At 41.5% G+C, this 22,598-nt stretch overlaps 2 protein-coding genes and 1 long non-coding RNA gene across 3 annotated transcripts; 1 reads left to right on the top strand and 2 right to left on the bottom strand.

Annotated features, from left to right (window-relative positions):
- Window positions 1–204: 204 nt before the first annotated feature.
- Window positions 205–2,454, bottom strand: LOC148328882 (uncharacterized). The gene is made up of 2 exons (XR_015845591.1): window positions 1,990–2,454; window positions 205–400 (listed from the first exon to the last, which is right to left on the bottom strand). It is a non-coding gene; the product is annotated as an uncharacterized LOC148328882 (long non-coding RNA).
- On the top strand, window positions 1,922–5,037 carry seraf (Schwann cell-specific EGF-like repeat autocrine factor). Its single transcript, XM_088306678.1, has 5 exons — window positions 1,922–2,324; window positions 3,081–3,176; window positions 3,258–3,362; window positions 3,944–4,039; window positions 4,390–5,037. Exons 1-5 carry the CDS (start codon window positions 2,036–2,038, stop codon window positions 4,500–4,502), a joined length of 699 nt encoding a protein of 232 aa, XP_088162804.1. The 5' UTR covers window positions 1,922–2,035; the 3' UTR covers window positions 4,503–5,037.
- Window positions 4,672–22,384, bottom strand: vwde (von Willebrand factor D and EGF domains). The gene is made up of 31 exons (XM_088306675.1): window positions 22,058–22,384; window positions 19,956–20,146; window positions 19,464–19,695; window positions 19,052–19,129; window positions 17,371–17,609; window positions 17,196–17,285; window positions 16,474–16,639; window positions 16,115–16,329; window positions 15,579–15,652; window positions 14,348–14,624; window positions 13,889–14,085; window positions 12,887–13,668; window positions 12,609–12,745; window positions 12,354–12,524; window positions 11,503–11,607; window positions 11,325–11,439; window positions 10,989–11,245; window positions 10,195–10,411; window positions 9,789–9,926; window positions 9,208–9,390; window positions 8,853–9,077; window positions 8,231–8,326; window positions 7,824–7,919; window positions 7,619–7,714; window positions 6,934–7,029; window positions 6,750–6,845; window positions 6,233–6,328; window positions 6,059–6,154; window positions 5,511–5,606; window positions 5,335–5,432; window positions 4,672–5,258 (listed from the first exon to the last, which is right to left on the bottom strand). The coding sequence occupies exons 1-31, from the start codon at window positions 22,209–22,211 to the stop codon at window positions 5,244–5,246; spliced, it is 5,124 nt and encodes a 1,707-aa protein (XP_088162801.1). The 5' UTR covers window positions 22,212–22,384; the 3' UTR covers window positions 4,672–5,243.
- Between the last annotated feature and the right edge of the window lie 214 nt (window positions 22,385–22,598).

The following is a 22,598-nucleotide window of genomic DNA, read 5'->3' on the forward strand; positions in this document are numbered from 1 at the left end:
GAACACCGTGGCACATTAGTGTGCTATTTTTTTTGGACATTTGAGTTTTTGGTTGTAAACAATATTCCTTGTCCAAGTTAAAGTTAGAAGACACCGCTCTAAACTACTAAACCCCGCAAAAGAACAATATGCATAAAACAAAATGGACACTCAAGTCAACTAAACACTACACAGCAACATGAACGGAAACCCAGCACACATAAATCCTACCACATAACATTATTTATTAGATGTATTTAAACTCCCAGCGGTATTTACATGCCACTACATCCAAGTTATTCCGACAACTTCCTCGACCTAGAAACCGGGCCAGTCGTCTCCAGAGCATCGCGGTATGTTCGCATCTGTTAGGCTCGTCAAAAATGCAGGCCGGCTTGCTTCCTGTTCGACAGACCGCTCTCTGCAGCATGGAAATACACAGATGCAGAAAAACTAACTGTATATAGGTCGAAATGTCACTTTCCTTAAAAAGCAACTGTAAATAATGAACATTCCAGACCCGGATTGGTGCAAATCTGCGCTATGGAGACCATATTTCCCCCAAAAAAATTGAATAAAGAAAGAAAAAGTATAGTTTCCTCTTGCTATGCCTATTAAACACATTTCGATTTACTAAGACAATCATTCCTCGCTTCAATCTCCTCCAATTCTAGGCAAAGTGTGCTTGCTTAATGCTGTTTTTTGTGACGCACAGTTATTGGTTTACTGTAGAACTGACACCTATAACAAAATACAATTGAACATTGGCAATCTACAAACCGTATGATTTCATCATGCAAAAGTTTTAATGCCAACAAATAATGGGAAATGCCATCAATGGGCTAACTAAAATTAGCATAGATGTGGTCATTCTAAGCTTTCAAACAACTGCAACGAGAACAAGCGCGGAGCAGCAACACATACAAAGCACATTAACTACACGGAACGCACACAACGCTAAATTCAGACTTACCTGTACGCTATTAAAAAAAATGTCACTTAAAAATCATCAATAAAGCGGGGGTGCGAATAATGAACCACAATATGGCAGGGTAAAAAGATTTGGCCTTTGTGGTCAGATATGATATTTTGGTTTTCTTATTAATGTTCCAAATTACTGTAGCGATACATATCTTAGAATTTTCATTTGATCACAGCGTTATTCAAAGTACACAATAAGCTTTACATGGAAACAGCACATCGAAGTGACCCATTTTTGGGTTGCAAACCATTGTCACATGAACAAATGGCCAAATGACATTCCTTCTATCCTTTTTTCAGTTAAAAAAAATGCATAGACTGACCTAATATTCCCCCAGTGACTTGTTGCCACTGCTTATGACCTCCACTGGCAAGTCATATAGGCTCAACGTTTCCTCTCCCTGTGCATTTGCTAATGACTTTTCCACATGTGCGCTTGTCTGCATAAACTGTTTTTCTACTTGTGACATTCTTCACAACACCATGTCAGACTGAAAAAAAAAACGTTTACTGACTGACTGAAAAGTTGAATAAAAGTTGAATTAGATGTACCTCCCCCAAGTTTTTTTTAATTATTCTTTTGGGGGAAAAATCCACAAAGATGGCTGCCACTTGCGACTAGAATGTTTGTTAATGACGTTGAAGTCACGAAATGCTAATGCTAACGTTAGTTAGATGTCGAAGCTATTATTATTTTGAAAGCATCTTATGTTTATTGGGTACATCTTTCAAAGTAGATAAAATGTTAATATGAAATGAGTCCTAGCAATATTAACATCAAATGCTGACGGTGATGACATAAAATGCAAGTGCAAAAGTCGAATAAATAATTTAATTAGCCAGGCAGGCTAATTAATGTACCAGTCAGTTCATTTGCATTAATTTGATTAAATCAAATTCATGGCAAAAGTGCTTCAAAGTTGAAATGTTATGAAAATGTTTCAAAGTTTGAGGTCAAAGTCGCTTCCCCACCACCACCACCGAGGACCCTCCCCGCCAGCCGGCCACGCCCGCCTCCCACGTACTGACCTCCCGCTTGTCTCCGGGCGTTCTGCCGGGGCGGCGGGGATCTCCTATGGTCCTATTCCACCATTTGCTGACTTCCTTTCCTACCTCGGAGTCAGTCATGAGCTTTTTCAGGGGGCCGGGACCGGCCACGGCGGCTCTGCTGATGGCGGTGTGGTTGTGCGGGCTGTGTTGCAGCCGATGCTGGGCGCGCTCGGACGCTCCTCGCGGGGTGGCGCTTGGCTTCGTTTTTGACCCGAAGGCGACCTGCGAGCCGCCGTGCCAACACGCCGGAGTGTGCATCCGCAACGACACTTGCCTGTGCGCTCGTGGCTACGAGGGCGACAACTGCCAGTATGGTGAGGAAATACCTCCGCCACCTACGTCTGTTGACACCTGCATGCCTAATTGTGATGATGATGATGATTTTTTTTTTAATAAAATCAAATTCCAGCCATTATTGTTGATGCAAAGCTTATTTTCATAAGGTTTAAAACTACAGTATTTTTTTGTCACTTGTAGGATTATTTCGTGGTTGCTAAATTGTTTAAATAAAGCTACATTCCAAGATACAATGAAGTTTTTATGAAACTTTATTTAAAAGGCCATAAAATACAACCAAAATTCACCGTACCCCCATCCACACTCGCACTCACACAATTCAAATTAAGTTTTGTTTGTTCTCTTTTGTTTTTCAAAACGCGTGTTCATATGCGTATTTGTGTGTGCATGTCTTTTGAAAAGAAAGAAAAAATTTTTTTTTAAAAAATAGATCCGGTTTGAACAGCCTTTGTAATAATTTTGCTCGGGTGTTTTTTTTTAGCTTTTTAATTTAAAAAAAATAAAATATTGAATGTTTAAAAATTTCAAATGGAATTTGAAGTTGCCTCATATATGTATGTACGTGTTCAATATATTTATTAATATATTTTTGTCATTTCAATCTTTTTTTTCACTTTTCACTAAAATGTGTTATTGTACTGAGCCCCTATACTAACATGGATGGAAAAACAAAGATAAATTTGTTTCTCCATCCGAATTATTGTATTTCCTTTTTTAGGTAAACAAATAATAATAATAATAATAATAATTTGTTATCGATTGTGCGCATGTAGCCAACTGCTATCCTAAATGTAAGAACGGAGGTGTGTGTCTTCGTCCTGGAAAATGCAGATGTCCTGCAGGCTTTGGAGGGAAATATTGTCACAAAGGTAACATTTTAACACATTAAAGGTCACATAAGCGCAAAATCCGATTGTGCAAGTATTGTTTTGTGTTTTTTATGAGTGCAGTGACATGCGACGATGGCTGCTGGAACGGAGGCGAATGCAACGCTGTCAACGGAGTGGCCAAGTGCATCTGTCCTTCCAGCTGGACGGGCTCCAAATGCCAAGAGGGTTTGTGTTTTTCATTTTTTAAGTGGGCCCAGCTCCAATTCCATTTGCACCTTTGCTCCCAGGCTGCAAATGGTGTTCAGCAGGGAGTAAGATGGTGAGAGAGGTGTTGGAGAGGGCTTCCTCCTCAGCTGCATTCACAGGCCAGCGTTCAGTGAACTGATCTCAATGTTGCTCCATAGATAAGGAGGAGTAATGTATTAAAATACAATGAAACCCTTTATATCGCTGTTCATCGTTCACATCCCAGCTGTGGGCAGATTTTTTAAGTTGTTTTTTACAGTGTCAATGTGACACTTGTATGTAAACTTCAACTAGCAGTGTTAAATAACTTGAAGCAAGCACACTTGGTCTCTTATTTAGAGAACTGTGCGAACGATTGTGACCACAAGCACGAAATAATACTAAAATGTCTTTTAATATTTAGAATATGAGAGGGGTTACTGTTTTAATGAGGTCTTTTTTCCATCACAGATTTTCATCTATCCCAAGAGTAACTAGAACGGTATCCCGTTCGATAAACAGGTTTCACTGTACAAATATTTCTGCTGCTAATAATGCTCCTCTGCCGTGTTCCCCTCTAGCCATATGCCCCCAAGGCTGCAGAAATGGGGGCCTCTGTATGGCCCCTGGAATCTGCAGCTGTCCTGATGGTTGGCTGGGGGGCGCCTGCCACATTGGTGAGTTCGACAACACACTGATTCTATCCAGTACACATTATGGCACAATCCACCATGGGATATATTGCTTTTCCAGTAACAATAAACTTCCTCCAAGTGTGTGTTATGTGACTGCCTGTCAAAACTTTCGCAACCACTCTTGCTAATCCCAATGCTGCTGTTGTTTGAGCATCGGAACATTGGCGTTAATATGTTGATTTGGGATTGTAAAATTTTTTGCGAGCTAATCAATTCTCGGTAAGGCTTACAAATTTACCAGTTAGTGTTTTCCTATCTGCAAAAATGAGAACCGGATTTCTAACTTAACTAAAAGTGAATACAATCTTTATTTTTGTTGATGTGTGTTGCAGCCGAGTGCACTCTACCATGCCTGAATGGAGGAAAATGCATCTCCCCCAACAAATGTCGCTGCCGTCCCCCCTTCTTGGGCCCTCGCTGTGAGGAGAGGAAGAGACGCCACTAGGGCCTGAAAGTCCACTTTTCTTACTTCTCATTTATTCTCATTTTTATTGTACAAACACTGCTTGCTTTGTGTTTGTGTTTATGAATTGTATTTTATGTCATTAAATGTATGAACTGTCTAAACTGCACGTTGTGTAAAAAAAAAAAAATCATTCATACAAAAGGGGAGCAGAGGGGTTGTTTATTTAGTCACATTTTTTGCTTGTAAGAGATAATACTTAATAAGAATCACAGTTACTGTCAGGCGCGATAATGAACAAAAAAGCATATAAACAATAGCATTTGCTAATAATTACTTTTACTGCAATGGATTTATTTTGGATTTTTAAATTTTATTTTATTGGTTTACTTTTTTGTTTATTAGTTAATGCTGGTCTGTTTTTTTTCTCATTTTGCTAGCTTGTGGGTGTAATATTAGCGTCATGCGACCGAGACAATTAGCATCTTGATGTGCGTAAAGAGTCTGATGTAACGGAGAAAAGCCATTCATTTTTCAAAATAAAAAACATTTTAGTCTCGAATAATAAATAAACTGGAAGTAATGCCATTTTTTTTTTTTTTCATCTGTGCTGCCCGCCGTGGCCGCGCCACAGCCCGATGGTTGGGGATCACTGAGGTAGAGGACAGTAAGGGGAACAAAAAGACAAAAGCAATGCATCAAGTCCCCTCTAGGCAGAGCCATTTGGACAAATTTCTACACACAAATATTCACACACTCAATCTCCTTTCACTTCATTTTGCATCACGCTTGCGACACCTGCAAAACACACCAAAGTACATTAAGATGAGGTGGATGCCGCCCACCTGTCACCTTTCCACTGTCTATCACCGACCTGAATGGCGCACGTGAGGCCCTTGTAGCCCCTCCGGCAGTGGCAGTAGTCCGGCAGCACGCAGCGCCCTCCGTTCAGGCAGCGCTGTCTGCACACCGCTATACGTGCAGCATAGAAGAGCACAGCAGTAATCATTATGAAACCAAAATATTTGCCAGGTATTGTGTGTGACTCACGTGTCTGACACTGCAGACCCTCCCAGCCGGCGGTACAGTGGCATGTGTTGGGCCCCACGCACTCACCGCCGTTTTTACACTTCTGAAGACACACGGCTGAGATGGCAAAATATGACATTTGCTATTATTAGTAGCAGTAGAAAATGCAAGTTTGATGTCAATAGATCTAAAATATTGTGGGGGACATTTGTATCCTTTCACAGGTTGAAGTGGACAAAAGCAGTAATGGGAATGTGTTTTAAACAACAGCACTAACAACCTAAGCAATATTACAAATCTTGCATCCTTGCTGTGACGTAGACAGCCGAGACCAGAAAAACTTAGCCAAGCGGCAAAAGGGGGCGTGCCATTTTGTTGTAATTCTCATCACAAAAAAGCCCTTAAATCACTAGTCTTTTAGGGGGGCGGAGTTTAGTACTGATGCCATTTGACATGTATACCTGTTATATAAGTGCCAATGTTAAAGTCAATGAATTGTCCCTTTAAAGTCGTCGAAGTACAACACAAAAATGTGCAACATATAAGAAGTTGTATGTTAGCGTACGCACGGATGCTACATCTGTTTCCCCTCCAGCCGGACGTACACGAGCACGTGTTGGGCCCCACACATTTGCCTTTGTTCATACATGTGGGCTCGCACACACCTGCAACACGCACACATAAAACTTATTAACATGTTAGAGTTTGGGTATAAAATGTGTATGCATGTGTGTGAGACTCACTCTGTTGACATCGTTTGCCCGTGTAGCCTTCAGGACATGAACACACGTTGTTCCGCATGCACTGACCTCCATTCTTGCAAGGTGGGCTGCACACAGCTAACACACAAACATGCACAGGCACGTTGTTCATTGAAATCAAATAAATTAATATATAAATTTTTTTTTTTTTTTTAATGAAAAAACAATCACTTAACCACATAGAAAAATCCACAATAGTGGGAAAGTTTAATTGGGGGTAAAGCTGTAATTTCACCACAAAAACATAACATCAGGGAAATAATAATTATTACATAATTATATCAAATAGATGATTATTTCATCATGATGTATTACTGTAATTAAAAAAAGAATTATTATATAACATTCATTAACAAATAATGAAAAAAAAATAGTCATAACATTATCGGATAAAGTTGGAATTTTGAGGGAAAAAAAATATTGACAGAATAAAGGTGTGATTTTCTAAGATGAAAAGTCAAAACTATAAAAAAAAAAAGTAATTTTCTTCACTTCTCACCAATTTGACATTGCGAGCCGTAGAATCCAGCAGGACAAGTGCACACATTTGGTTTGATGCACGTTCCTCCGTTTAGACATACTGGACTGCACTCAGCTACGCACACGCACACACAGTGACATCACTATTGCATACAAATATTATGATTCATATAATCATTTCTATGTGTTGTGTTGTGTCTTACCCGAGTTGCAAGTTGGTCCGTTCCAGCCTGGTTTACATTTGCACACATCGGGAGAAACACACTCGCCGCCATTTTCACAGTGCCTGTTACACACCACTGACACACGCATGCACCATTTTCAGCGGTTAATGAACAATGAAAACGACATTCTTTCGGGGAATAATATAGATAATATTTCATATTACAAGTGGACGTTGTAAATTTTGTGGGAAAATTTATGCGGGAAAAATCATTTTTAGAGGAAAAACCTGCAGTACTATAAAAATGAAATAAGAAGATAAAACAGGGAATTTTACCACCAGAAAGGCAGGACATAATTTTGAAGTTGCAATTTTGCCCGAAAAAAAAGATGAAAATAGATGAAAATATTTTACCATGAAAGGAGTCAAGTTTTAAAAGGGATCAAAGTTGGAAAATTTGTAGAATAACGTGATAAATTTATGCTGGTAAAATGATGATTTCAAAACAAAAAAGACAGAATACTACTAAGATAAAATTTTAGTTATCCCACACCCTCAAAAAAGCACAACAATATGGATAAGTTGCACTTCTTTTACAAAAGTCAAGTTTTTCAGAAGGGAAAAATCCACTATATTAGGGGAATAAAACTTAACAGTAATTTTAAAATAATAAAACTGTAATTTTGCAGGACAAGAAATGAATGAACAAAAGAATATCATCTCACGGATTTGACATCTTGGTCCCACGTAGCCATAGGAGCAAGTGCAAAGGTTCCGGGCCAGGCACGTGCCGCCATGTTGGCACGGTGGTTCGCAACTCGCTATTCAGATGCCCAAAAATTAAAAAAACAAAAAACAAAAAAAAAACGTAAGAACCATAAGAATCCATGAGAAAAATGTCAAGACACATGTTGTAATGTCGAGTGTTACCTTCCTCACAGGTGGGCCCGCTGTAGCCCAAGGGGCATTCACACACGTTAGGACGCACGCATTTGCCCTGATTTTTACAGTCCGGCCGACACACAGCTTGGGTGGCGTGTACAAAACATAGAAAAGCGCTCTTCAATTAATAGTTCAACAAGTATTCAGGCCATGCATGATTCTAAAATACCAAAGAAATCCTTAGCATCGCACAATCAAATAATAAAAGATATCATTGAACAATGGAGTTTACAATTACGAGTTTTAAAGTGATACCAGGAATCGGTAATCGGGGTAATACCCCGCTTCATTTCATGTTATTGGTACTCAGTATCGGTCGCCCTCTAGTGGCCGTTTTAAGATTGGCAACCACAAATTAGACAAGAGAAGAATCGAAAATGGCTATTATCGCTTACCCATGTGACAGTTGTATCCGGTGTATCCGTCCTGGCAGGTGCAAGTGTTGGGCTGCGTGCACTCCATATTCTTCCCGCACTGAAACCTGCACATAGCTGGATAACAGCAAAATGGTGGCTTCACTCACAGGAAGCGGTGCAACATTTCCAATCAATCCCTATCCATTAGAGCAGAGACGCCCAAGTACAGTCCAGTCCTCAAGAGCTCCTATCCAGCCTGTTTTAGATATGTACCTCCTCCAACACATATGATTCAAATTAGCAGCTCATCAGCAAGCATTGCAGTTGCCTCATAACGATCCTAATCATTTGAATCTAGTGTGTTGGAGGAGGGAGACGTCAAAAGCACGCTGGATAGGGTCTCTCAAGGTCTATACTTGGGCACCGATGCACTAGAGTAGTAATTCTCAAAGTGTGGTACGTGGGCTCTCTCTAGTGCAAGGATGGCCAACTGGCGGTCAGCTGGCGGATTCATTAAAAATAAAATAATGGTAAATTATTTTTTTTAAACCCCAGGAGCACTGAAGAAAAATTGTGGCCCCCTCAAGCACTATTAACTTTTTATGTATATAGGCCTCAAAAAAAAAAAAAATGTCGGCCCCTTGCTTTTTGGTAATCCTACCTTTGCACGTGACTCCATCACCCGCGTATCCGTTCGGGCAACGTCCAGGGTTTCTCTCCGAAGAAGACGAAGAAGCCCTCCGCGGATTGGCAAGGGTTGTGCCAGGTCTCCTGCTTCTGTCGAGGGGCAACCTGGGTGAGGTGGGGGATGATGAAGATGAGGGGAAGGTGGTGCGAATCATCTCCCTGCTGCTGGGAATTTGTTCAGCCACGACACTCGCATAACCTGCAAAACACTGCAAGTTAGAAAAGATGACTTGAAGAGCAAGGACATACTAAATCATGTTGAATTAAATACTGTAGTACAAATAAAATCAAATATAATCCAATCAGAACAAATCAAATTGAATCCTCACTTGATGGCGTGCAAATGGTCCCGTTTCCATGGAGGCCAAGCGGGCAAGGTCCGCAGACAAAGCCCGCCGCCACATGGGGGCTCTGGAAGCACTGGACGCCAGGGTGGCACGGCCTTTGGGAGCAGGGCGATTGCCTTGCGGGGAAATGTGCCACTCTCGCCGGTGTCACGGTCGCTTTGAAGGCTCAAAGAATTTCAGAAAATAAGATGAATTAATTTAAAATAAATATATCAAATTAAAAAAATGCCAATTACAATAATCACAATCGTTATAAAATGTTCAGATTTTTTTTAAGTAAATAAAAATATTTTACCACATACTGTTGGCAGCCAGACTGACTTTAAAGGATAAAAATAAAAATAATGCTACATAGATAAATAATTAATCAAAACACAACTGCTAATAGTGATTTTACAAATGACAGTATTAAAAGGTAATAAAGATCTACTACGTAATTATGAAGAAAAGCATCAGCTATAAAAATACTAATAAATGAGTGATTACAATAACGCAAATAAATTAGTTAATATATATATTGTTTAAATCAAAACAAATAATAATGAAAACCCAAGAGGACTCACGAGTGCACGCATTGCCATTGCCGGCGTATCCGCGTGGGCAGAGTCCGCAGGAGAAGGAACCCAGCGTATTGGCGCAGTCCACCCCGGGGAAGCACGGACGAGAGACGCACTCGTCCACGTCCTCTCGACACGTTCCACCTGAGCGCACACCACACACGCCAACGTCAAAATATAAAACAGCAGACACACGCAATGTATAGCCCTTTAAAGGGGACGGACATCTATTAAATATTGAAAAATACAATAAAATATCCATCCATTTTCAGGAGAAGTACTGAAGCCTACATCAGCTAACTTGAGACAGAGTACACCCTGGACTTATCTGCAATCCCTTGTTTATTGCGGAGATTTGCACATCCACGTTCGCTGGGCTATTTTGTGTCTCGACAGGCCCGTGTGAGGTCACCTGTCATTCCGGGCGGGCAGATGCACGAGAAGGAGTCGGGTCCATCTATGCAACGTCCCAGCCTGCAGGGGTTGGGTTTGCAGTCGTCGACATCCACCTCGCACCGCTGACCTTTAAAACCGCCCGGACAGGCACATGTGTACTCGCCGCTGCCGGTGGATGCATTGACGCTCACGCAGGAGCCGCCGTTCATACATTCGCACGAACGCAGCAACACCTGCCAGGCCAGATATCAAAATATTTCATTTTTAAAATGGGTATAAAAATTCAAATGGAAAAATGGAAATTATATTCTAATTATGAGATAATAAACCATTTGTATTATTTAGAATTACTGGAGATATAATGATTTAATCAATTGCTTCATAATATACTCATCAAACTGCTGGCATTGGCTTGAGGATTTAATCTAGCACGTTGGGTTCAGATTTTGATCCAAGAAGGGGTGAAGCCTAACTGTACAGATGAGTTAAAATTACCATTAAATGGCCAATCTGGTTATCAGTATAGCTGTAGTTAAATATAATATTAATTTTATTACCAGCATTTTATAAACAGAAGCAACTTTCCCCTATCAGAATCTGATCTTCAATCCATTCTGATGGGTCAAAAGAAATTAACCCAATTTTGAGTAAAAGTAACCCAACAAAATCCATAGCTACCCAGCAAGTGGGTAAGGAAAACAACCCATAATATTTTTGTGTGTTAATTGTATATTTCATACTAAGTAGTATTTTTGGGATTTTTTATTTTTTTTTTAAGTAGTTGTGAGGAGTAAAAATGGGCGTCCATACACGCAGGGAGGCAGAGATCTCAGAGTGGCAGTCGTCTGTCACAGTAAATTCAAAGCCGTGCGTGCGCGTGTGTTGGGGCGCCGCCTTCCACCGGATCAGGCCAGACGGCGACAAAGACGCGCCTTCGGGACCCGAGCGGAGAGCGAAGACCACCGGTGAGCCCTCGGGGTCCCGAGCCTGCAGCTGGTAGATGAATTCCTCCCCCTGGAAGGGCCACAGGAGGGAGGGCAATGATGCCAATGAGGGGGGCTTGTTCTCTGTCGAGCGACGAAGGAGCAGTAAAGTCAAAATGACATCAACCTTCAATTGTTTGTGCTTGTCTGTATGATGGCGTACCGCGGCGGGCAGTCCAAGCGTGCTGTGAGGCGTTCGGTCGACAGGCCAGACAAGGATTGAAGGGATGCAAATGGCCTTCATCATGACAGACGCCGTCGATGCTGCACGTCTTCTCCTTGGGGGAGGTCGAGTGAGGTCACATGCTCGGTAGGTGGAAAGAGGAGCTCAAAGTTCTTACCCTGATTGTGCAGAGAGGGTCGGCTTGGAGGCCACACACGTGACACGCTCCGTCATACATGGTCACGACTTTAGCGTTACTGAAGCTGTAACCGTCATTGGAGACCTGATGTAAACAAACGCAGACAAGCATGTAATCATTTGGAAAATATTCAGAGATCCTGCTACCAGGAAAGTCAAAAACAAGGATCCTGAAAAGTTGGAGCCGTATGAGAAGACTCAACACTACATCTTATTTAGTGTGCAATATTCTTTTTATTTTATAGCAATATGTGATGCTTCCTCTTCAGAGATAATTTTTAACTGTTTAAACACCGACTTTAGGAAAATTTGTTTCATTTTTAAATGTATTTTATTTGTTAAATGTCATTTCTTTTGTATTGTGTTTTTATTAATGTAATACTTTACTGATATTTTTTACTTAACTGCATTTGATTGTGCTTTATTATGAATTCTGGATTCATTGCAATTTATGAAAAAGTATTGTATTTTATTGCATTTACCTGTATTGTATTTAATCATATTTTATTAAATATTACTTGATTTGATTATAATTTACACTACGTTTTATTGTATTTTTCTTTATACTACTATACTGTAATTTTTTTATTTTAAATTTAGCTTACAATACAATACAACTTTTGACCTTATTCTACTTTATGTCACCTATTTGACTTCACTTGATGTAATTTGAATTTGTTGTACTTTATTTGTTATAATTAATTTTGTATTATTATGTGGATTATTATTATTATTATTATGCGGATGTGATGCTACCTCTTGAATATTTCCCCAAAACAAAAATAACCACCCCATCAACAACAATAACAACAATAGTCGTCTACTTCTTACTTTGACCTGCCAGCGGGCTAGGAACAGCCTCTTTGTCACCACACCATTCGTACCCACGCCAGCAGCGCCTTGAGCAACTTCCAGGGGGAGGCGGCACTCCACGGCAGTCACATCCACGAAAGTAGCAGCGACCAAATGAGGCTCCGCCACAAGCCACTCACCTTCCACCAACTTATGGTAAGACAAGCAGACATTAGAGGGCATTGATCTTGACACACAAAGAACAAGAACAGGAAGATGAGAAATGGAAAGTACCTTTTCTTGGACGAACTCGCACTTGAGCTGGTGGCCGTCCTTGAAGCCAACACCTGAGACGTGAACGGTGGAGCAGTCGCCATCACGGATGTTGCACAGACCTCCCGACTCCAGAGCCGTGATCTCCGGAGTGTGCTCTGTGAAATGTCAAATTGTGGTTACGTTTTAGTTGTAGCCACAAGCCAAAAATGCAGAGTTTAAAATTTTTTTTTTTTAAAAAGTCTGATAAATCCAATCAGTATCTAGACAGGTCACCATTCGGATATGCATTGCCTCACCAGACAAGATGCTGCAGTCGTAGGCTCCAAAGCCAGGAAAGCAGACGCATCCCCACTCCGAGCACTGCCCGTTTCCATTGCACAGATTGGGACATTTGAGCAAGGACACGGCGTCACGGTGGTCCCGGTGATCCCGGTGGGACGGCCCGCCCAGTCCTTCCTCCACCAACCGCCTCTCGCACTCGTTCTCCAGCAGCGGCAGAACGTCATCCAGCCAGGATCGTTCGTCCTTCAGACGCAGATCGCCGACACACATTTCCACCGCGCCGCCCACCACGTCGGCACCGAGGAGCCCAAAGCAGCCCAAGGCCAGGCTGGAGTTGGCGACGGCTCCCCGACACTCGGCCCGTGCATCATTCTCAGTCAACCCGGAGGGCGTCGGCCACGTCAGCGCGAGGTCTCCGCGAGTGTTGGGTTCGTGGTCTTCGGGGAAGAAATAGGCGAAGCTCTCCAGGTCAGACTGGCTGAGGCTTTGCCGTGGGTCAGCGGGTATATATTGATGGGTGTGCCTGCGGTGCCACTTAGATGGGGAACCCCCGGAAGGTTGCGTTGGTTCTTCCTCTCCAGCGTGCAACCCTACTGAGCCGATGTACTCGGCCGTGACGTCCAGGAATGGGATGACGGCGGGGAGGCGCAAGTTGCCATGGTGAGAACAGGCGTCATCCGGGGTTCCACTTAGGGTCAATAATTGACAGTCACAAAATTTGTGTGAACCGAGGATGCTTAGAGACAACGGTGATGGTGGGGGTACGGTGTCGAACAGGCTGCTTCCTGGATGGAGTCTAGCAGGAGGGAAAAAGATGGAAGACGTTTTTCCACTAAGCATTGCAATTCAGTTCAATTCACAACGGTAAGGTTCAGATGGCAACAGCCACAAACGTATAAACTTGGGCAATGAATCGAACACTATTGGACAGCTCTGTTTGACTTAGAGGACACATAGTCTGGAGCCTTGACAATGGAAATGCATATCAAACCGAAGGGCTTCCATAGCACACTGACCTCCAATGAAAAATAAAAGCTTGCAAATCCTTCATCGTGGTTCCCACCGAGGACCGGAAGTCATTGTCGGGTCGTCCATCATAGGTGCCGCAGAGACCCTCAGTGTAGTCCCTGTCTGAACCAGGGGCCCTCAGCGTCAGACTCAGACCCCAATCGGCTACGTCGGCGCGTATCAAAGCTCCGGATGAGAACGTCAACTGTGGGAAGGGTGAAAAGCACAGGTGTCAAACTCAAAGCCCGCGTGCCAGATCGGGCCCACTGCATCATTTTATATTCAGGGTGTCAAGCTTATTTTCGTCAAGCCACTTTTTGTCCAATCATGTCCAAGTAACTCCGACCCTATCCAACTATTTGTGGAGGAACAATTAACTGTCTTAACTAGCAATGGGACTATTTCTTTAAATGCTAAGAAAGTAGCCCAAAAAAATCTGAGTGAGAGTAAAGTGTGCCGACACTTACAGTGACTTTGCGCCCCTGGTAGGCCTCGTGGACGCGCACCCTGTTCTTGTTCAAGTCTCGCTGCTTCACCGAGAGGCGAGGTTTGGTTTGGCCCACGTCCCCGTCACACATGTCCAAGGTGACCACGTCGTCGCCATCCCGGGCCGCCACACCGCACGCACACGATGTTGGTGCCGCCCCACCTCCCCCGCACTCCCACTGTCGCACGTGCACCTCAAAGGGCCAGCGGGTGCTCTTGTACAGCATGAAGGTGCCCACCTGGTAGTTGTCGTAGCGCCTGTGGCAGGAAGACAACGCCATTTCACACTTGAACGCCAGACAAGGTGTACAGTGAAGCTCTGATGCATCACAAATTATCATTTGCACGCTGCCAGGCTCCTTAAAATTACTGTAAAATAATTTTTATGTTTTTTTTTTTTTTAAATAAAAAATTCACCATTCCATAATATTTTACTTGAGGCAGTCTCAAGCGGCCACAACAGCGCAAAGGACATGTCTTTACACTGCCTGTCAACTATCCTTTTTTTTCCCCCCCATCCTGGCACTTCTGCCTTTCCCACCATGACATGATTGCACTCAAAGACCAACAACGAGGCGCTCTAAAATAGCCACTCCAATGTATGAGCTAGCTTGCTAACTGCAAACCACAATTGTGGCGGATAACTGATGATATGAACGATGGCGCTCAGGTTTTTAGATAATGGGAGAGGGGTGACTCAAGTATGTCGAGTCCTGATTGAGACCCCCCACCCACAAACATTTTATAAATAAGGAAAAATGAAATGCTGAAAAATTGTTTAAAGCTACGGTCTCCACAATTGAGTACTCTGTAGTTCTCAGTCTTTTCACATTTTCAGCCATCATCTTCAAACATGTATAAAGTATTTATAAACAAATGTCTGAAGTCACTTTACATGGTCTTTAATTGATCCAGAAATATGTAAATAAAATGCTACTATGAGACGATATCTCTCGGCAAACAGATTATTTTCCCTCAAATGGGCTTTGGTTTAGCTTAAGTTCTTATTACACTTAAACACTTGGAAACACAGGGCTTAAAAATGTTCATTAAAACAACGAGTCATATTTTATTATTAGCACTTCGAGATTGGGAAAGATTGAGTCACTTGACCTGAGCGATTATTTCCAATGGGGAAAATTTTTTTTTTTTTAAGTATGTTTCCTAGCATAGAGAATGTTGTGGATTAAAAAAAAAAAAAGAGTGAAGTACCTGCCATCAAATGTGACGACGTGAGGGTCAGTGAAGGAGTAACAGTACGCTGAAGGCACGTCTTGCACTTTGAGCTGCAACAGAAAGAATCCGTCAATACATTACAACGCTATCAAATATATCACACGTGGTAAACTCAAAGCCCTGGGGACAGATCGGACCCTCCGTGTCATTTGATATGGCTCACAAAAGCTTGCCATAAGTTTCTTTGACTTCTTTTCAACACTAACCACAAGCGTATAAATAACCTAATGCAGTAACATCTACGTACGTAATACAATGAGCCCCCATTTTATAGTGGGGTATACATCAAAGGGACTCATGCATCACTGGACACTGATTTCGCCACACCAAAAACTATAAATAAAATCAGAAAAAGTGAATGAGAAAAAAAACTTTTAATGCTATAACGCACAGTTTTTGCTGATATTTTTAGCATTGAGGTCGAAATTGTGTTTCGAAACATCTCTGAATTTACTTTAGGTCGTCTTTAAACATATTAAAAACACACTAAAACTTATGTATATTTGCTTTACCTGAACAGGCTCTGGCGCGTAACCGGTCCACACAAAGTTGCTGGAGACGAGGGGCCGGACAGAGATGTTAGTGGTCCGATCACCATCTCTGACAATGTCGGTGATGGCGGTGTAGTGGACCACGGCCCGGCCACACACGCCATCTTGGCACGGACCCCTGGACAAGTCCACTGAGCACGAGGACAGGGACACGTCGGAGCCCAGCAAGGCTTTGTCTGTAACTCACACACATTTTCATTTCACACCTTGTATTTGCTTGAGCATTTGATACTCTGCAACTTCACAGAGATGAAGCCTCGACTGGACTACTTGGAATATACAGCAAATGGATGTAGTCTCCTAAGTGTTTGTGTTTTCACCTTGGCTGTTTGTGCTGAGCGTCAAGGTGAGAATGCAATGTTCTGACTGTGAAGAGGAGGAGGAGGACGACGACGACTCTTCCAGACACGGGATGGGAACGGTGCTTTCGACGATCAGCTCGTACAGCTTCCCGTCCTCGGACAGGACGCTCACCTCGGGTCTCAGCTGCACTCAACGCAGAAAATATTGCCAGCTCATGTTCATTTAGATTTACAAAATAAAATGATAGAACTATAGCAAATAACATTCATACTACGTCAAAATGTCTATTTACTCAAGTGAAAATGCATTATAAAATAATAAAACTATAAATATATTTACACTGAAGTTTATATAATTCTATATTATGTACAATTTCTAAAATATGATAGTAAAATATGAAAACATGAAATTTTATTTTTGCATAAATTTTCTCGTTTCATACATAATTATTAATAATTTGTTATTTTGACAAATAATGCAAGATAAAATGTATTAATTGTACAAAACAGAATTATATATATAGTAGGTCAAGATGAAAAAAGCTAATTAAAACATTACATAAATTTTAAAATAATTTAATACACAGAAACACATTTATTTTATTTAAAAAAAAATGACTCGCGTACAACAGAGGGTCCTGAACATCGATAAAAGTTGCTAAATACCCGACTTCTGCCACCCCTAAAAAAGCGTTAAAACCCAAAAGTAATGTTGACTAAATAAAAAGACTAGAACGTACCCGAATCCCAGCAAAGAACTCCTGACTTTCCACTGAAGCACTGTGTACATCTGGAGAATCCAAAAAGAAGCTGTAGACGGAGCAGTAAATCTGAGAGGAAGACAACCATTCAAAAAGGTACTCAATGAAAATGATTGACTTCTTTTATGCTTCTTTTGATTGAGTGAGATCTAACCTTGTCTCCCAGACGGAGGTTGAAGCCGTCCAGCTCGATGAGGGCCCACGTCTGGATGGTAGTCTCCTGCTTGAGCTCCTCCCGCTTGCCCTGCGGTGAGGCTCGGGACCAGGCTACTACGTGGCCCAGTGAGCTGCTGGAGTTGTTGGCGCTGCTGGAGAAGCTGCACTTCAGGTGCATGCCACTTGCCGTCCACTCAGAAGTGATCACGAGCTCAGACGGAGGGGCAGGCTGCTTGACTGATGTCAATTAAGAAAAAAGAACGACCAAATGGATCCAAATGTCAGCGCATTGTTCTCTATGGGAATAATAACTAACCATCAAAAGAAACATCTAACCAATTAGCTAATCAAAGTAACCAACAACAAAACAGGGAAGTAACAACCAACCAACTAAATGCCTGTCCAATTAACATCCAAATAACAACTAACCAAGTTTCAAACAACCACTTGACTACTTAACCAAGCACCCATTCAACAAAATATCCACCCAACTAACCAATCCTATATCTACTCAACCATCCAGTTAACTCTCAAACAATCCAACCAAAGTATCAGCAAACAAACTGTCCAACCAAACAAAATACTAACCAACTATTATTCACCATTGCAACTAAGCGTCTAACAAATTAGTCAACGAAAAAACAACAAACAAACAAGCAACTAACAACCAATTAATTAACCAACTAACTAATTAACTGGCTAGCTAGGTATCTATCTGAGTAGCTAGCTAATTTATCTGACTAGCTAGCTAGTCAGAGAGATTTAATCTGTCTATATAATCTATCTGACCAGCATGCTAATTTAATTTACTAGCTAGCTAGCTAGCTAGCTAGCAGAGAGAGAGCGACAGACAGACAAGTCAAGTCAAGTCAAGTCAAGTCAGACAAACAGACAGACAGATAATTAATCAACCAACCAGTCAACTAAATAACCAAACAACTAACTATCCCATTTACTAACTAACCAATTAATCAAATAAATTGATTACATCCAAGCAAAGAACCAAATATCCAACCAGCGTTTCAATATCGCAGATTTTCGTGAGTGGGTATGGAACATACTGTGTCCCCTGCGATGAACAGAGGTTCAATCTTCTTTTTATATTAGTTTTAACATTTAACAATATGACTTTAAAAATTATCTGCTTCCTACAACTTTGAATCCCAGCATGGAAGCAAGCCGTCGCGATGGAAACGCCAAGACCCCCGACAGACGTGGTGACACATGCCTCATGCAGGCCTCATTAAGGGAACATTCATGGCCTCCACGATGTTTTGGCATCCCCAGATAACAGGAACTAACAGCAGAAGACAGGTGCAAGTGGCAAACATGGGTTGTGTTGGGAATCTAACACTCATTCCCAAATCACTGTGGGAATTTTTATGCAGTGTAGTACATTCTTGAGCAAAAAGTTGATGAAATATAAATCCCTGTATTGTGTTTGGGGATTAGGGAAGAAGTGAATGATTATGATTGCAGCAAATTCCCATGATGTTTTTTGGTTGGATCAGCACATGTAGTAGAACTTGTCTCCATGGCAACAACATACTGGTATCCTGGCCCCAAAGTTGTTCATTGAATCGGGAAAATGACAAATTTGCTGCATATCGTTCTCTACAGTGGATAGGGAGTGATTTCCGACACAAGCATGGAAAAAAAAGAAAGCAAAAGGTTCTCACTCGGTGCACATGTTCCATCCATGTTGACCTGACCATGGTCGCATGTAAGCAAGGTCAAAGGTGACGTGTCTGCCATTTCTGTTAGAAGACAAGTGAGAAAATTATTTAACTAGTTGACTAGTAAAAGTACTTTTCATAACGTTGTGTAACATATGTAATATTCTAACATTTTTCAACTTTATCAATTATTTAACTATTATTTGACCCAAAATATATAATTAATCTATTTTTTAGATAATTATTTAGTGATATTTTTTCTTATTATTTACTTTTTATAATCATAAACATTTATTGGTCAGTTTTTTTTTTCATAAACTTTTTTAAAGTTCTATCTAAAATTGTTAAGTTTTTACTTTTTCCTACAACTATCATGAGCTTTTGGGCGAAAAAAGTATTTACAGACATGCAGTACCTTGCGCACAGTAGCCCATGCATCCCTGAGTGGGCTGCAGCAGGTAAACGTAGAATTCTCCGCAGTTTCGTACGGACACGGGGATGCGGAACAGGCAGCATTCCTTACGGCTGCTCGGGAACAACTGCCAGGCGGCGCAGGCGGTCAAATGCCGAAGCTCCAGAGGACCTGGCAGCGACTCGCCGTCTCCCAGAGACAGCCACACTGGAGCCTGGGTCCCACAGTGGTTCACCTAACACAAGCAGTCATCAAATACACTCAACTCCAAAAACTTTTCATTTTCTAAATCTTGTTTTACTGATAGCGACATTAAATTTGATAGACACGTCTGTCATGAGTAGTTTCAAGAAGCCATCGCTGCTATTTAGGGTTGAAGAGGGCTGAACCAAGTTATACTGACGGGAGCTGAGATGTTTACATGAGAGATTTGTTTGCAGGGGGCAATAAAAGTCGTTTTCGCTGCTGAACAGTTAGACGGATGAAAATTTATACCTCCACACACCGGGTGGGCATGCTGGCTGGCTTGTCGAAGATCTGGAACTGGTACCACCCTGGCGCCAGGGAATGGTCGCAGACAAAGTCCCGCAGCGATGACTGTAGCAGCCAGCTGGAGCTGAAGGTGGTGCTACGGTACGGGTTCTGTAGGATCCCGTGGCCGCCTGGAGCGCACTCGGGAGGAAGCGCTGGAAAATGGAGACAATCAATAGAGGCGATCAAAATATTGAACAACTTTTCAATCAGTCGACTTCAGCTATCTAAAAGGGATAACAATTCATCGTGAAAATCATCACCTTTGTAGCCCTAGCTAATGAAACAAACATTGATTCACATAAAATGGAAACAAAATTCCAATAAAATTTGTCAGGAAAAAAAATTACGAAATCCATCAAAAACATTCCAAATTAGACAAGATGCCACAAAAAATCCCTGCAAAAAAAATCTCATAAAATGGACACAAAATCCAAATGACATTACTTCAAGAAATCCCATAAATCTATTTAAAAAATCCCCACAATATGGACAAAATAATTCCCATGAAAAATATCTTAAGATACAAATAAAATACCAACATGAACGGATTAAAATGATTACAAGAAATCCAACAGAAATTTTCACAAAATGATAAGTAATCCCCATAAAAAAAAAACAACTAAAACAAAAAATAAGGGGATCAAATACAACCAAAAATAGATTAAAAAGTATAGCAAATTTATGAACAAAATAAAAAACATGCAAAACTACCTCCAAACTTCCCGACACTACGGACAACTGACATCCCCCCAAATAATATAAACGAATCTAAACATTCTCAAAAAATAGAGACAAAATCACAACATAAATTGAATAAAAAAATATTATTATTATTATTCTCTCATTAGGTTTTTGTTAAATTCCTCATAAGACAAGTGCTACTGCACTTCTATTCTGTGTATTCCAATAGTGAAAGAAGGTATGGTAGAGACAACGCACGTCAGAAAAAGTATCTGATCTGAACATGAAAGACCCGGCCCGAATGGTCGCCTGAGGATTGACCCCAAAGAAAGATGATAGCCTGACTGACAAGAGGAACGGACCTAATGGAGATGCACCACAAGCACGGCATGTCACTGACAGCCTCGGCACCTGGCCGCATTACTCCTCATTCCGCTCCTGTCCTCACACCTGACACGGCTTTGGATTGTTTTCCAGCAATGGATGCACTTTATCCTTCACCGTGAAGTCAATATGCAGTAGGACAGTGATGAGCAATTTAAAATGCAGCAGGGGGCCATAACTTTTTCATCAGTTTTACTGGTGGTTCATGAAGGAGGACCCACTCGTTTTGTGGATTTATTACTAATTTCGTACTTTATGTTTGTCCGGCATATCATTCCGAATCCACAAAAAAAAAAAAAAAAGATTAGGCTTACTCACATCTTAGTATAGGGCAGTATAAGAGCAGGTGTATGCACAACAAAGCGTCTAGTGATGAATGCTGATATTACAACTCAATTTAGTTTGAGCATGACATTGCGGTGACAAAAATACATAGCTTTCTTAAATGGAAAATTCACATCTGAATGTTTTCAAGAAAACAAGCAAAATAATCAATCAAAAAATGAACAAATTCAACAACCAAGCGTAGTTGTCTTCAGACAACCTTTGCTGGTTCCTGCTATTTAAAGTCAGGAAGAAAAACAACAACAAAAAAACTTTTTTTTAATCACACCCCTTTATATTGATACTGTCGCAGTTAATTTAAAATGACTGAATGAAATTACGTTATTAGACTAACAATTTCATGGTACAGTTCCTGTACTGTTTTAACTTCCACTTAAGAGGTGTTGAATCATCAGCAGGAGCACTATTTGTTTTATTAATTAATTAATTTATTTATTTATATATTTATGTGTTTGTTTGGGGCACAAGTATCCTATATACTACAAGTGGCTACAACACAAATTTTTTTGTTTTCATTGCAGGCTGTCTATCATTTTTCTGTCACCCGGAAGCATCCTCCTGTTTTATTTGTAAACATTACGAGATGGTCGAAAATAATCCCAAATCTTAGAAGAAGACAAAATGGTGAAAAGAATTGCGCAATCAAAACATACCCGTTTGCGCGCGCACAGCGTCGGGGAGCGCAAACGCGACGCACGCCACAAGTTTGACAAGCGTCCCAACTCCACGGCACATAGTCCTCCTCACTCCGGTTCCGGTCGAGGGAAATCCTTCCGCGCCCTCCGCCCTCCTCGTCATCCCCCACATTGTGTCGCGTACTCGTCTCACGCGTGGAGGTGGAGGTGGAAGTGGAAGTCCGGCTTCGGTGTCCCCGAAGTCTGCTGCCGGGAGGCAGGCTGATCTCACAGCGTCAGGCTCCCCGCGCACGGAGCGCCAGGAGGGGCGGGAGCGGGCACGCACACCCAACACGCATCGCGGATGCATACCTACAAGCACCGAACAACATACGTTGGCACTTGGGGACGCGCAAAACACACTCACGTGTGTGTGAACAGTACTCACATTCCGTAATTAAGTACAAAGTCGAAGTACAGATACTAGAGTGAAAAAAGTACATGTACAGGTACTTGTGTGAGGATTGGAAAACAAGACCTGTAAAAATAGTGATTGGTCTGTGTTTAAGTAAAATTTAAT

The sequence above is a fragment of the Idiotropiscis lumnitzeri genome, chromosome 10, assembly GCF_059441095.1.
Source record: "Idiotropiscis lumnitzeri isolate Australia: NSW breed Sydney's pygmy pipehorse chromosome 10, RoL_Ilum_1.0, whole genome shotgun sequence".
NCBI classification, from domain to species: domain Eukaryota; kingdom Metazoa; phylum Chordata; class Actinopteri; order Syngnathiformes; family Syngnathidae; genus Idiotropiscis; species Idiotropiscis lumnitzeri.